The following is an 11,106-nucleotide window of genomic DNA, read 5'->3' on the forward strand; positions in this document are numbered from 1 at the left end:
TTCCGTCGGCCTAATCCTATTTCACGCTTTTAGAGTCGGACAAATGAAGTTTGCCAGCATCAAAGTCAAGCAAAATCGAATTAAGCAATAGGCGCCGCTCCCAACAGCATCAAGCTGAAGCTTTAAAGCGTATTAGAATATTGAAAAGTCAGCCAAAAGAGTTGCACTTGGCGATGTAAAAGTACTGTGCTGTGTGCTCGATGGTGGCATAAAACTGAAAGTTTCAATTTTCTGAAGTGCTCGCCTTGGCTCGTGAAGGTTGCGAAATGCCAAGTGTCAGTGCCAAAGGAGGCGGCTAAGCACGGAGGAGCCTCATCTTGGTGGGTTACTGCTGATGCAGTGTATCGCATATCTGCTTCGTCAGTTGGAATTTCTGGCATCATCTTTACGTGAGGGTACACACTTGTGTCCTGGAATTTGCATGCAAAATATAATAGTGCTAGGTGCCCATTTATGTATGTACAAGCTAAGCTCTCTATAGCGGACACATGGTTCCAGTAATTCAATCCGTACTATCCATATAGTGTAAGTAGCGAATGTATACAGCTTTTGTTAGATGTTTGGTTCTACCCAAATTGTCGGATATGTGCGGATAATGCTGGGGGCTGTTGACAAATTAGCCAAAATTTAGAATTTGGCAGGCCCTGAAGGACGCCCGTCCGCGCTTGTGGCAATGAAAATTAGCTGAGACATCGCACGTCTGGTGTGTGGGGGAGTGTTATTGTTTTGCCACCTTGTAGTCTGGATCGTAGAGAACTATTGTCGAACGGTTCAGTTCATTAGGCAACCCTGAACTTCTTGCGAATCGATTGACAACTATATCCCCTCGCCTGCTCACATGATTGATGCTGGCTTTCACTTTTTCGGCTAGAGCGCATTGACTTCCCCTGCATTTGGCCATCGCTGCCCACGCAGCATGGCACAGCGAATATTCGCCTAAAAATTCTATCTCATTTTGCTTGTGACATATTTGAAATTTATTTTCGGTGCTGATGCTGCCACCCCGATGCTGTTGCTGTTGCTGTTGCAGCTGCATCTGCACCTCCGCCCACGCACTGCATTGACTCAGTTTGAGAGTGAAAATAAAAAAGAACAGTTGGCAAATACTGTATTTATAGAAAATGCAATATGCATGGAATCCGAATGAAATACGGAAACTCATTTGTAAAAAGCTACAATGCCTTGACCGGCTCCACCACCTCTTTTGTTGTCACTTACAGCTGCCGCAAGCGAACAAATTGGTTAACCTCCTTTTATTTTTTTCCTTTCCTTTTTTTGGTAGTACGAGTCCATATTTATGGTTCGTAAATATGAATGTGGGATTTTTGTCGAGCCATTACCAATTGGACGGCCATTTACGGCAGGCAAAGGCAGAGAGGAAGCAGAATTGTGGTCTTTTTCTAGTTTGAATTGCTTGTTGATTATTTGCTTGCCACATTTTAATTAACTGGATTTCGTTTCGCAGAACGAATGTGTAACAGTAAGCTTTTGGCAGCGAGCACTGCTCTGAAATATTCTATCTGTGCTCCAAGGGGATTTCATTTCCACTCGGTCGAATGCGAAATGTGGAAAAACTATTTTCGTCGACCCAAGAAAACTCATGAAAGTCTCAGTGAACTTTGGCGCAGACAAATCCGGCCGAGAAGGCCCCAGACGGCCAAGACCCAGACCACACAGGGTGTGGGTGTAGCTGTGGGTGTGAGGAGCATGTGACATTTTCAGAGCTGGGCCAACAAATGGGTTCAGCCTGGGCCTGGGCCTACAGCAAAACATTTTGGCCTTCGCCATCCATAAATTTCCAGATCGCAACTTTGCTCTTCAGATTGCTTCGAGTTTATTGTACGTACTTTGGCCCCAGCAAATACGAGTATTTGAAGCCTTTGGCACATACCTCTTTTATCCGAAAGTTGGCCCATTGAAGAGGCCTGGACTGGCACCAGCTGTTCATTTCTGTTAGGCCGTTGCCAAGTGGATTAGCGCAAATATTTTAAATTTCTGTTGGTCGGTCCACAGACAAGAGTGCTGAGAGGCGTTACTTTGCGGCTTAATTAAACTCAATTATAATCGTGTTGACACTTTTGTTATTCTGTATTCTGTAGTTGTTTTTGTTGGGGCGAAAGCAAATTAAAACTTCAAACTTGATAAATGCCGAGTGCGAACAAAACTTCTGCTCCATTATGGATTGTTTTACCTGAAGATTAGTTGGGAATCTCGATTGCAATTACTCCAACGAATCTCATTGCCGGAGAGTGGTCCAACCACAGGAAATTTAATTGCTTTCGAGTGGGTTTCAATTACGCAAATTGCATTAGACATCACCACGCACGGATTCCCAATGAATCCAAACATATAGTACTCTTAGCTGTATATTATTTATGAATCGGATCAAGCTATCGGCATTGCCAGCTGTACCTAGCCCAAGTTTTGCTTCAATCGGTGTAGGAATTCCCTCTTGCTGCATCGCAAAACATCACCAAATGTCAGAAAAGGGGTCCATTCTTTATCCTCCAAGGCTGCCGCACTTTGACCTGCCTGGTCTACTCAGGTGGAGGCTGGTGTGATTGATTTGATTGCTGTCCCCGACTGGGATGACAATCCATCCAATTCAATGAGCTACTCACTTTCGCCTCGAGTTTGTCCTGGGTCTTCCAGCTGTCCTTTGAAGTCCTCGTCAGAGGTATCGCTCCGGGGCGAAATGAAAGTCGCTTACATTTTTTATCAACTTTAAGTGGAAGATTATGGAGGGTACTTCGTGCTGGTTTTCGTACAACTTACCCCTGGGAACGTTTTCATAATTTTCTACCTCCAACATTGCCATTCATTTTCCATTAAATGTGCCGTGCCCCAGGACGGCTCCCAGGACCCCCAGGGCGGCGGAAGATGTGCAATTATCCATAACCGTTGACGTTGCTGTCGACTCTCCTCTCCGCTCGAATCACCCGGTTAAAATGTAATTATCCTGCCTGGACTCGGCACTCCATGGCGTTGCATTCCACGTCTGAAATTCAGCCATGTCTTAATAGCCGGAAATCGAGTTGATTTGCCCTATGCCCTGGCCAAATACATGTGGAATGAACTCGTTCGCAGAGTTATGGCTGTGAATTCAAGTTAATTGAATATCTATAGACGTGCATGGTGACGAAGCAGAGGGGCCTCGCATAATTGTCGGCTCATTAAACGATAATGCAGGAAAATTTATGCCCGGCCTTTTTCCATTCCATTCCCCATTTTTGGGGGAAATTGAATTTCATAAACTTTCCGATGAAAAACAGGGTTGCGGGGGAGCCTCCCCAGGGAAGTTCCCAGCAGCAATAAGTGCGCTCTGTCTCGGGAGTGCCCGGCTTCGGAAGTGGCAGGAGCCCCGAGAAGCGGCACGAACGTGGCCGAAGTCACCGACGTGCCGTGCCTTGCCGTGCCGTGCGTCAGCTGGGGAAAATCGAAACCAAAAAGTTTGTTTATGCTTAGAATGCCAGCGGGATTGCTGGCAGGAGGTGGAGTGGGAGCTGGGAGCTGGGAGGCTTGGGGCTTGGATGCTGGCAGGATACGGCTCTCTCTGATGCCATTGACATCCGCAACACGGCCACGGCTGTTGTCATTCAAGTGTTCTAATCAATTCTGATTTAATTTTACACGGGTGCGAGCGGCAAATGGATGCAGACAAGGACTCGCAGGGGCGCAGTCACACAAGCGTGAGCATTGAATTTGCCACAGATACATATGTGGGGTCGGTCCTTTGCTCGCACGAGTCCCAGTTAGGCTCTCACACTTGAATAAAGCCATTCCAGACATCAATATTTTGATCCTTCCCTGGTTGGGCTATTTGTACTTACCGCTGCTTCTGTATCCACGCTGTGGCTTCCGCACCCGCTCTTACTGCTCCACGCTTTCACACACTTTCCGTATGCATCTCTCTTTCTCTCTCTTTGTGTATCTCTAACCATGTAACAACTTTCTTCTTATGACAGAGACAGACGTGGCAGATAGTTCCGCCAAGACATTATCCAATAATCTTTATCAGCAGCCACAGCCAGCGCTGTAGCATCCGCGCCGGGTGCCTACCTCCACCTCCAGCTCCAGGTTAAGTTTGTTGAAAACTTTAGTCTGCATGACAGTCGATCCGATATCCCTGTGCATTTGGATTTGTTTGCAGGTAACGACAAGGCTCAAGACATTTTACTAATTAAATATCAATGTACTTTTCCTTCCATTTGCCTAATTTACCGCTGTCAACAGCAAGACAAACAATATTGTAGTCCAAAAGAGTGTACACACTGGCCGCCCAGGGTTGTCACGCTACGATAAAATGAAAACAGCTGTGTCGTAAATGTGCGATTAAAAATTCAACGAAATATTTGTATCCCCGCGAAGCTTGGTTTTTGGAGATCAAAAAGGTCTTCCATATCCCGATGTCTCCGAAGATAGGGCTTATCCGAAGTCCCTTCAAATTGGAAGAGCGTAATCCGCTTTTACATTAAATCGGATTTAAATATAAACTCTATAGCGGCAGATATTCAAATTTATTTTCTTGGAAATCCTCACAGAAATTTAAATGATTAAATTCCAAGTGCTCTTAAAGATGGGAAACCGAACCAAACTGTCGTCTAGGGCCTGAAATTGTCCAACTCCTGATGGCACTTCAGGTGACGGCGTAAACGCCAAGCTCCGCCTGAGGGGGGCCAGGAGGGCCCATGGAGTGGGGCCATAAAACAATTTTGTTGTAAATTTACGATACCCCCGGCCATGTATGACAGAAGGTACATAAATACTCGAACACATAAAGGCACGGGGCAGGAGGCAGTCGACATTTTCTTTCCACCAAGAAATTAGCAAAGGATGGAGGGTAGGAAACGAAACGAGCTCCATTGCTCCACCATTCTTTTGGAGGAATAAATTAATTTATTGAATGAACAGATTGCATTTTAAATTTATTATACTTCCATAGTATTGATTTTGGGGCACATGAATTTCTCTTTACATGATAGAAAATTTAGGTGTTGGAGATTGACGTAAGGCTAATCCCGGTTTTTCACACTGGGCTTAACTTTGTATTATAATTGGACATCCCATCGTATTTATGTATATATTAAGCCTATGTTTTGTGTTTGTATGGGGGTTTCTTTCATTGTCCTCCCCACAGGACAAGTGTCTTTTAATCAAATTACAATTGGGGTTAATTTAATAAACTCTCACTTTCTACCTTTCACAGGATCTGTTCTATCTTTCATGTGTGTCCTGTGGCTGTTTTAAATGTGGCTGGCGCTGTGCCACTTGCAAATAATTCACTTTCTTTTGCCTCTTGTAAAGATTGTGCGGTGTGTGTGATTATGGGTTACGTGTTCGAGTGTCTGTATGCTACGGGTGTGGATGAACATTATTGGATTGCATTGAAAGAACTGGTAGCTTAGAAATAATGTATCGGCACTGGCGTTACGTTGCCTAAACGTAACGCCCAAGAGAACTAGTCCTCTGATCTACTATAATTGTTGAATACACGTTGCTTAATCAGACGCACCAACTGTGCATAATTTTGTAAATTTTTTTATTTTGGGAGATATTTCTTTTACTTTTTCTTCTTGAGTTTTGCCATTTTTAAAGTCTATCAAACAAAATTTAGAGCTGAACTGCGTAAAAGAAACAATTTAGAAGAACTGAAAAAGCCGAAATGGAAACGAGTAGAAAAACGATGTTTCTTTTTTTGAACACCAAACGATGGCACGGCCCTGTTCGAAGCGATTCGGCTCTGATTGGTTCCGCTTCAGCTTGAGATCGGTCTGATTTGGCCAACTGATTTCGGGAAGCAGGAAAGCGCTCCCGATTTGCAATAACAACTAGTAATACACGCATATATACGGCATGATATATATGTAGGCAATGGTAAACGAAAGACAACTAGTATTCTCTGGAGGTTGGTGGTGTGGTTGTGTTGCGCCCATGTCGAGCAATCGGAACACAGATAGGACTGGGCTGAGTTCCTTCGGTGAGGTGTGTGTGTGTGGTATGGTGTGGTGCTGGTTTGTGTACGAACATATTTGCTTTCTAACTTATTTCCCAAATTGATTTTGATATTCCTAAATTCCGGGATCCTAACTGAATCCCTCTCTCCACGTCAAGGTCCCTCAAGTGTGCTGCTGTAGGTGTCTATGTATGTGTTCCAGGTGAAATGTGTTGACATGTGTGAGTGTGTGCGTGTGGGATGGGCTACCACTGCGCCGTTTCTATCTCCGGACTACGAACGCCGCTCAGTAGACAATGAGCAGGTTGTTCTCATTGAAGACGGCGGAGTGTCCGGCGTTGCGTACAATGAAACAGGATCCATCGAAGTGCATGCGCTTCTCATTGCGACTACAAAGGACAGAACAGAACGGAAGTTAGCAGAGCAGGATGATGGGCGAGGGGGAGGGGGAGGGGGAGGTTGAGAGCATCGGTTTGACACTCACCGAACAAACAGATGCGAGGTCTTGCCCAGAGAGGCAGTGCAATAGATGCCAGGTGTGGTCAAAGTGGTCGATCCATTGCCGGGACTGGTGCGAATCAAGCACTTGTTGTCCACACGAGTGACCTTCACCAGGCCATCGGCTGCCTGGGTGATGCGAAATCCGTTTATGTCATAGATCTCAGTGCCATCCTCGGAACAGGTGTAAGCTGAATTGGCAATCACGTCATGGGCTTCAGCCATATAAGAGGGACCATGGCGCGAGTCGCTGCGAGAAGTTCGGGAATTAAATCGAAATTAGCCAAATAAGAAGCGATGCAATTGGCCGGGGGGACTCACTTATAGAACACTGCCAGGGTGTAGTCCTTGGTCAGATCGGTGAAAGTGTCGGTTGTGGTGCGCGTCCCGGCTGTGTCCACCAGGTAGATGAGAGCGCACGCCTCGCTGGTGAAGCTCACACCCTTGTACCACATCTTGGCATAGCGACTGTAATGGGAAGATAATTCAAAGGATTCAAAAGATGCCACGTTGGGGTAAGGGCCATTCCCACTCACACAAAGTTATTTCCCTTCATGCCGTCGTAGGTGACTAATTCGACTTTAGCGCCGCTCTGCAAGATGCGTCCATTGGGGTGGATCAAAGCCGAGTTGCTGCAGTTGCGTGATAGAGCAACTGCCACCATGCTGCGCTGATTGAGCACGCGCACCGCCTTGTCCAGAGTCATGTCAATGCTGCCCCATGCAAAGAAAGGTATTAACATTAGGGGTCGGTCTTAAAGAAGAGCCAAGGGGCTGGGGGCGTCCACACTCACCGCACGCCATCGCGGAGGCGCAACTGGATGGTGCCGTTCGTCATGTCAATGGGTCCAGAGCCGGGACATGCCGGCGGTGTCTGGTTCTCGAGCTCGAAGTTGCGTGAGCTGCTCACGCGTGCCAAGGCGTATGGTGGAGGGGGCATTGGGGACGGCAACTGTTGGGAATTCTGAGATTGAGCATAGAATCGGCTAGATTTACAGATATGCAGGAGCCCCTTACCAGGCAGTAGTTCTGCTCGTTGTCGAAGCCATAGGTGGGCGTGGCATTGTAGCGCCCTGTGAGTGCCTTGCCGTTGTGCGCCATTTTGCCAGCGTCTATTTCCTGCATATTCCCTGGCCCGTACTGGGGTGGGTTGGAAATGTGTATGCCCGGCAGTTGGATGTATGGACGGGCCGACTGACTGCCGACGGGGTAATTGGTGCACTCCTTGGAAATGCCGCTGGTGATGGTGTTGGTGCCAACGGTGGCGCTGCTAGCGAGACTGGAGCTGCTGCCGCGATCCATGTGGCCCACGGAGTCCGTGCCGGAGGACAGCGAGATGTTGCTCATGCGTTGGGACAGCTGCCCCCCAGTCATGCCGACACGCAAGCTTGCTTGCTAAGGGAGGGGGATGAGAAGGCGAGAGGTAGTAGCGGAAGTTAGATCCGGAAGGAAATGAAGAGGTGAGGAAGTGAAAGTGCCAGATAATAATTGAATACCGGCAGGAGAGAAAACGACATGAATCGAATGACTTTGCAACTGTTGCTAACATTCTGTTAACGCATGCATATACATACATACATACATATATGTATTTACATACGTGTGTGCGTTTTTCCCAATTTGAATTTGATTTTTATAGAAATTAACCAAACTATCTTGAATAGTATTAGAAGAGAAGAGAAGAGGGGGGAATAGAGAAGGAAAATTCGAATATTAAAGTCGGAAAGTAAGAGAGCAATGGTGGAAAAGAGCGAGACGGAAAATAAGAAGGTCTGAAATAACAGGAGAGGGCAATGAGGTGATGTGGCAATGCTGCTGTTGCCGAGCTGTTAAGACTGCGGCGGCTGTTAACTCGCTGTTGATACCCTGCTTGCGCGATGATGCGGCAGTTTTGTAAAACAAAATGTCTGAAAATTTAAGAAACTTTCACGTTATTGCTTGGAATTTCACTTACCGGCGATGGGTTGTTGGTGTAGACGGAGCGCTGGCGCACCCCGTTGGGCGGCTTGGTGGGCGAGCGCAAGATGTTGTTGATTTTGTCGTTCGTCTGAGCACGCGACAAGAAGTCCTCGGCATTGAAGATCCCCACACGGGCGCCCTTCGGGCTGCTTACTTGCGAGACCGTCTCCTGCTGGGAAGTGTCGCAGTCCGATGACTGGCACTGCGCCTCCTTGGTGCTGACCTTGGGCTCAACGGACTTCGGCTCGGTGATCATTTTGATTTGGCAACTTTTTTCTTCTCGCTTTCTTTTCGTCAAGTGAGTTCACAAAACCGGCGCTTGTGTGTGCGTGCGTGTGTTCGTGTGTGCGGCAAATGCGAAATTTTTCACTTTAAATATGTGTCAACTTACTTGAGAACACGCGCGTGCTAAATACAGTTTTAGAATATTTTGTTCGACATTTCTCACTACGACTCTGAGAGGAATTTTAATTTTTATATATTAGTTTTCCACTTTACATGAGCTCCGCTCGCTGGCACAATTTTCGAAAGGATGACTGTTCGGATTTTCACACTGAAAGTCGTCGCCTGCTCAAACCGGAATTCAAAGTGAAAAGCAGAGCTGTCTCCCGATTATAATCGGAGCGATATTCAGGGCTGCATTTCAATGTTGTATGGATGTAGATCAGATACTAATTACTGTACATTTTCGTATTATTAATGGTACTCCGTGGCTTGAGTCTTGAGCTTCACAAAAAAATGGTTTACCAAATTACCAAATGGTTAAATGGTAAAATGTTTAATTCGTACACTGCTCATTTTCACCTTGTTCGATCCTTTCGGATTCCTGTAAAGAAAATTTACCAAATACAATTCGTTCACAGACTTGCATTAAGGCGCCGCACTGACGCTGATCTATCCACAAGCCTGGAAAAAAGTATTGACCCGTCATCGTTTTGGCCCAAAGTAACTTCATTCTGGTCATGGCTATTTGTGGAATTCTTCTGGCAGTCTTTATTTAATTTGGATCTCTTCCATAAACTGCGTGCACTGCAACTCTCTCTTCCCTAACTCCTCTCAAATCTGATTTCCTATAGATTATTAATTGGTACTTTGTATCGTTGCCCAACTAGAAATGGATTTAAGTCAGCTTGAATGCATTTCCGTCGGCCTAATCCTATTTCACGCTTTTAGAGTCGGACAAATGAAGTTTGCCAGCATCAAAGTCAAGCAAAATCGAATTAAGCAATAGGCGCCGCTCCCAACAGCATCAAGCAGAAGCTTTAAAGCATATTAGAAAATTGAAAAGTCAGCCAAAAGAGTTGCACTTGGCCATGTAAAAGTACTGTGCTGTGTGCTCGATGGTGGCATAAAACTGAAAGTTTCAATTTTCTGAAGTGCTCGCCTTGGCTCGAGAAGGTTGCGAAATGCCAAGTGTCAGTGCCAAAGGAGGCGGCTAAGCACGGAGGAGCCTCATCTTGGTGGGTTACTGCTGATGCAGTGTATCGCATATCTGCTTCGTCAGTTGGATTTCTAGCATCATCTTTACGTGAGGGTACACACTTGTGTCCTGGAATTTGCATGCAAAATATAATAGTGCTAGGTGCCCATTTATGTATGTACAAGCTAAGCTCTCTATAGCGGACACATGGTTCCAGTAATTCAATCCGTACTATCCATATAGTGTAAGTAGCGAATGTATACAGCTTTTGTTAGATGTTTGGTTCTACCCAAATTGTCGGATATGTGCGGATAATGCTGGGGGGCTGTTGACAAATTAGCCAAAATTTAGAATTTGGCAGGCCCTGAAGGACGCCCGTCCGCGCTTGTGGCAATGAAAATTAGCTGAGACATCGCACGTCTGGTGTGTGGGGGAGTGTTATTGTTTTGCCACCTTGTAGTCTGGATCGTAGAGAACTATTGTCGAACGGTTCAGTTCATTAGGCAACCCTGAACTTCTTGCGAATCGATTGACAACTATATCCCCTCGCCTGCTCACATGATTGATGCTGGCTTTCACTTTTTCGGCTAGAGCGCATCGACTTCCCCTGCATTTGGCCATCGCTGCCCACGCAGCATGGCACAGCGAATATTCGCCTAAAAATTCTATCTCATTTTGCTTGTGACATATTTGAAATTTATTTTCGGTGCTGATGCTGCCACCCCGATGCTGTTGCTGTTGCTGTTGCAGCTGCATCTGCACCTCCGCCCACGCACTGCATTGACTCAGTTTGAGAGTGAAAATAAAAAAGAACAGTTGGCAAATACTGTATTTATAGAAAATGCAATATGCATGGAATCCGAATGAAATACGGAAACTCATTTGTAAAAAGCTACAATGCCTTGACCGGCTCCACCACCTCTTTTGTTGTCACTTACAGCAGCCGCAAGCGAACAAATTGGTTAACCTCCTTTTATTTTTTTCCTTTCCTTTTTTTGGTAGTACGAGTCCATATTTATGGTTCGTAAATATGAATGTGGGATTTTTGTCGAGCCATTACCAATTGGACGGCCATTTACGGCAGGCAAAGGCAGAGAGGAAGCAGAATTGGTGTCTTTTTCTAGTTTGAATTGCTTGTTGATTATTTGCTTGCCACATTTTAATTAACTGGATTTCGTTTCGCAGAACGAATGTGTAACAGTAAGCTCTTGGCAGCGAGCACTGCTCTGAAATATTCTATCTATGCTCCAAGGGGATTTCATTTCCACTCGGATCCC

The 11,106-nt window shown here is 45.8% G+C and overlaps 1 protein-coding gene across 3 annotated transcripts; it reads right to left on the minus strand.

Annotated features, from left to right (window-relative positions):
* Positions 1-6,239: 6,239 nt before the first annotated feature.
* Positions 6,240-8,907, minus strand: LOC117194936. Of its 3 annotated transcripts, none has more exons than XM_033399398.1 (7): positions 8,801-8,907; positions 7,468-7,845; positions 7,245-7,414; positions 6,988-7,164; positions 6,773-6,919; positions 6,438-6,701; positions 6,240-6,342 (listed from the first exon to the last, which is right to left on the minus strand). In XM_033399398.1, exons 2-7 carry the CDS (start codon positions 7,822-7,824, stop codon positions 6,240-6,242), a joined length of 1,218 nt encoding a protein of 405 aa, XP_033255289.1. In that variant the 5' UTR covers positions 7,825-7,845; positions 8,801-8,907. The 3 variants fall into 3 exon arrangements, with proteins under 3 accessions (XP_033255289.1, XP_033255288.1, XP_033255287.1); XM_033399397.1 differs by lacking the exon at positions 8,801-8,907 and adding an exon at positions 8,405-8,681 and having other exon boundaries at positions 7,245-7,402; XM_033399396.1 differs by lacking the exon at positions 8,801-8,907 and adding an exon at positions 8,405-8,681.
* Between the last annotated feature and the right edge of the window lie 2,199 nt (positions 8,908-11,106).

The sequence above is a fragment of the Drosophila miranda genome (assembly GCF_003369915.1).
Source record: "Drosophila miranda strain MSH22 chromosome Y unlocalized genomic scaffold, D.miranda_PacBio2.1 Contig_Y4_pilon, whole genome shotgun sequence".
Classification (NCBI taxonomy): domain Eukaryota; kingdom Metazoa; phylum Arthropoda; class Insecta; order Diptera; family Drosophilidae; genus Drosophila; species Drosophila miranda.

What these genes read in the sequence shown, in the direction of transcription:
- LOC117194936 (XM_033399396.1), bottom strand. Translation starts at nt 8,665, where the DNA reads ATGATCACCGAGCCGAAGTCCGTTGAGCCCAAGGTCAGCACCAAGGAG. An exon ending in ACCCTGGCAGTGTTCTATAA is followed by an intron (nt 6,702 to 6,772) that starts GTGAGTCCCCCC and finishes AACTTCTCGCAG; the next exon opens with CGACTCGCGCCATGGTCCCT. An exon ending in ACCTCGCATCTGTTTGTTCG is followed by an intron (nt 6,343 to 6,437) that starts GTGAGTGTCAAA and finishes TGTCCTTTGTAG; the next exon opens with TCGCAATGAGAAGCGCATGC.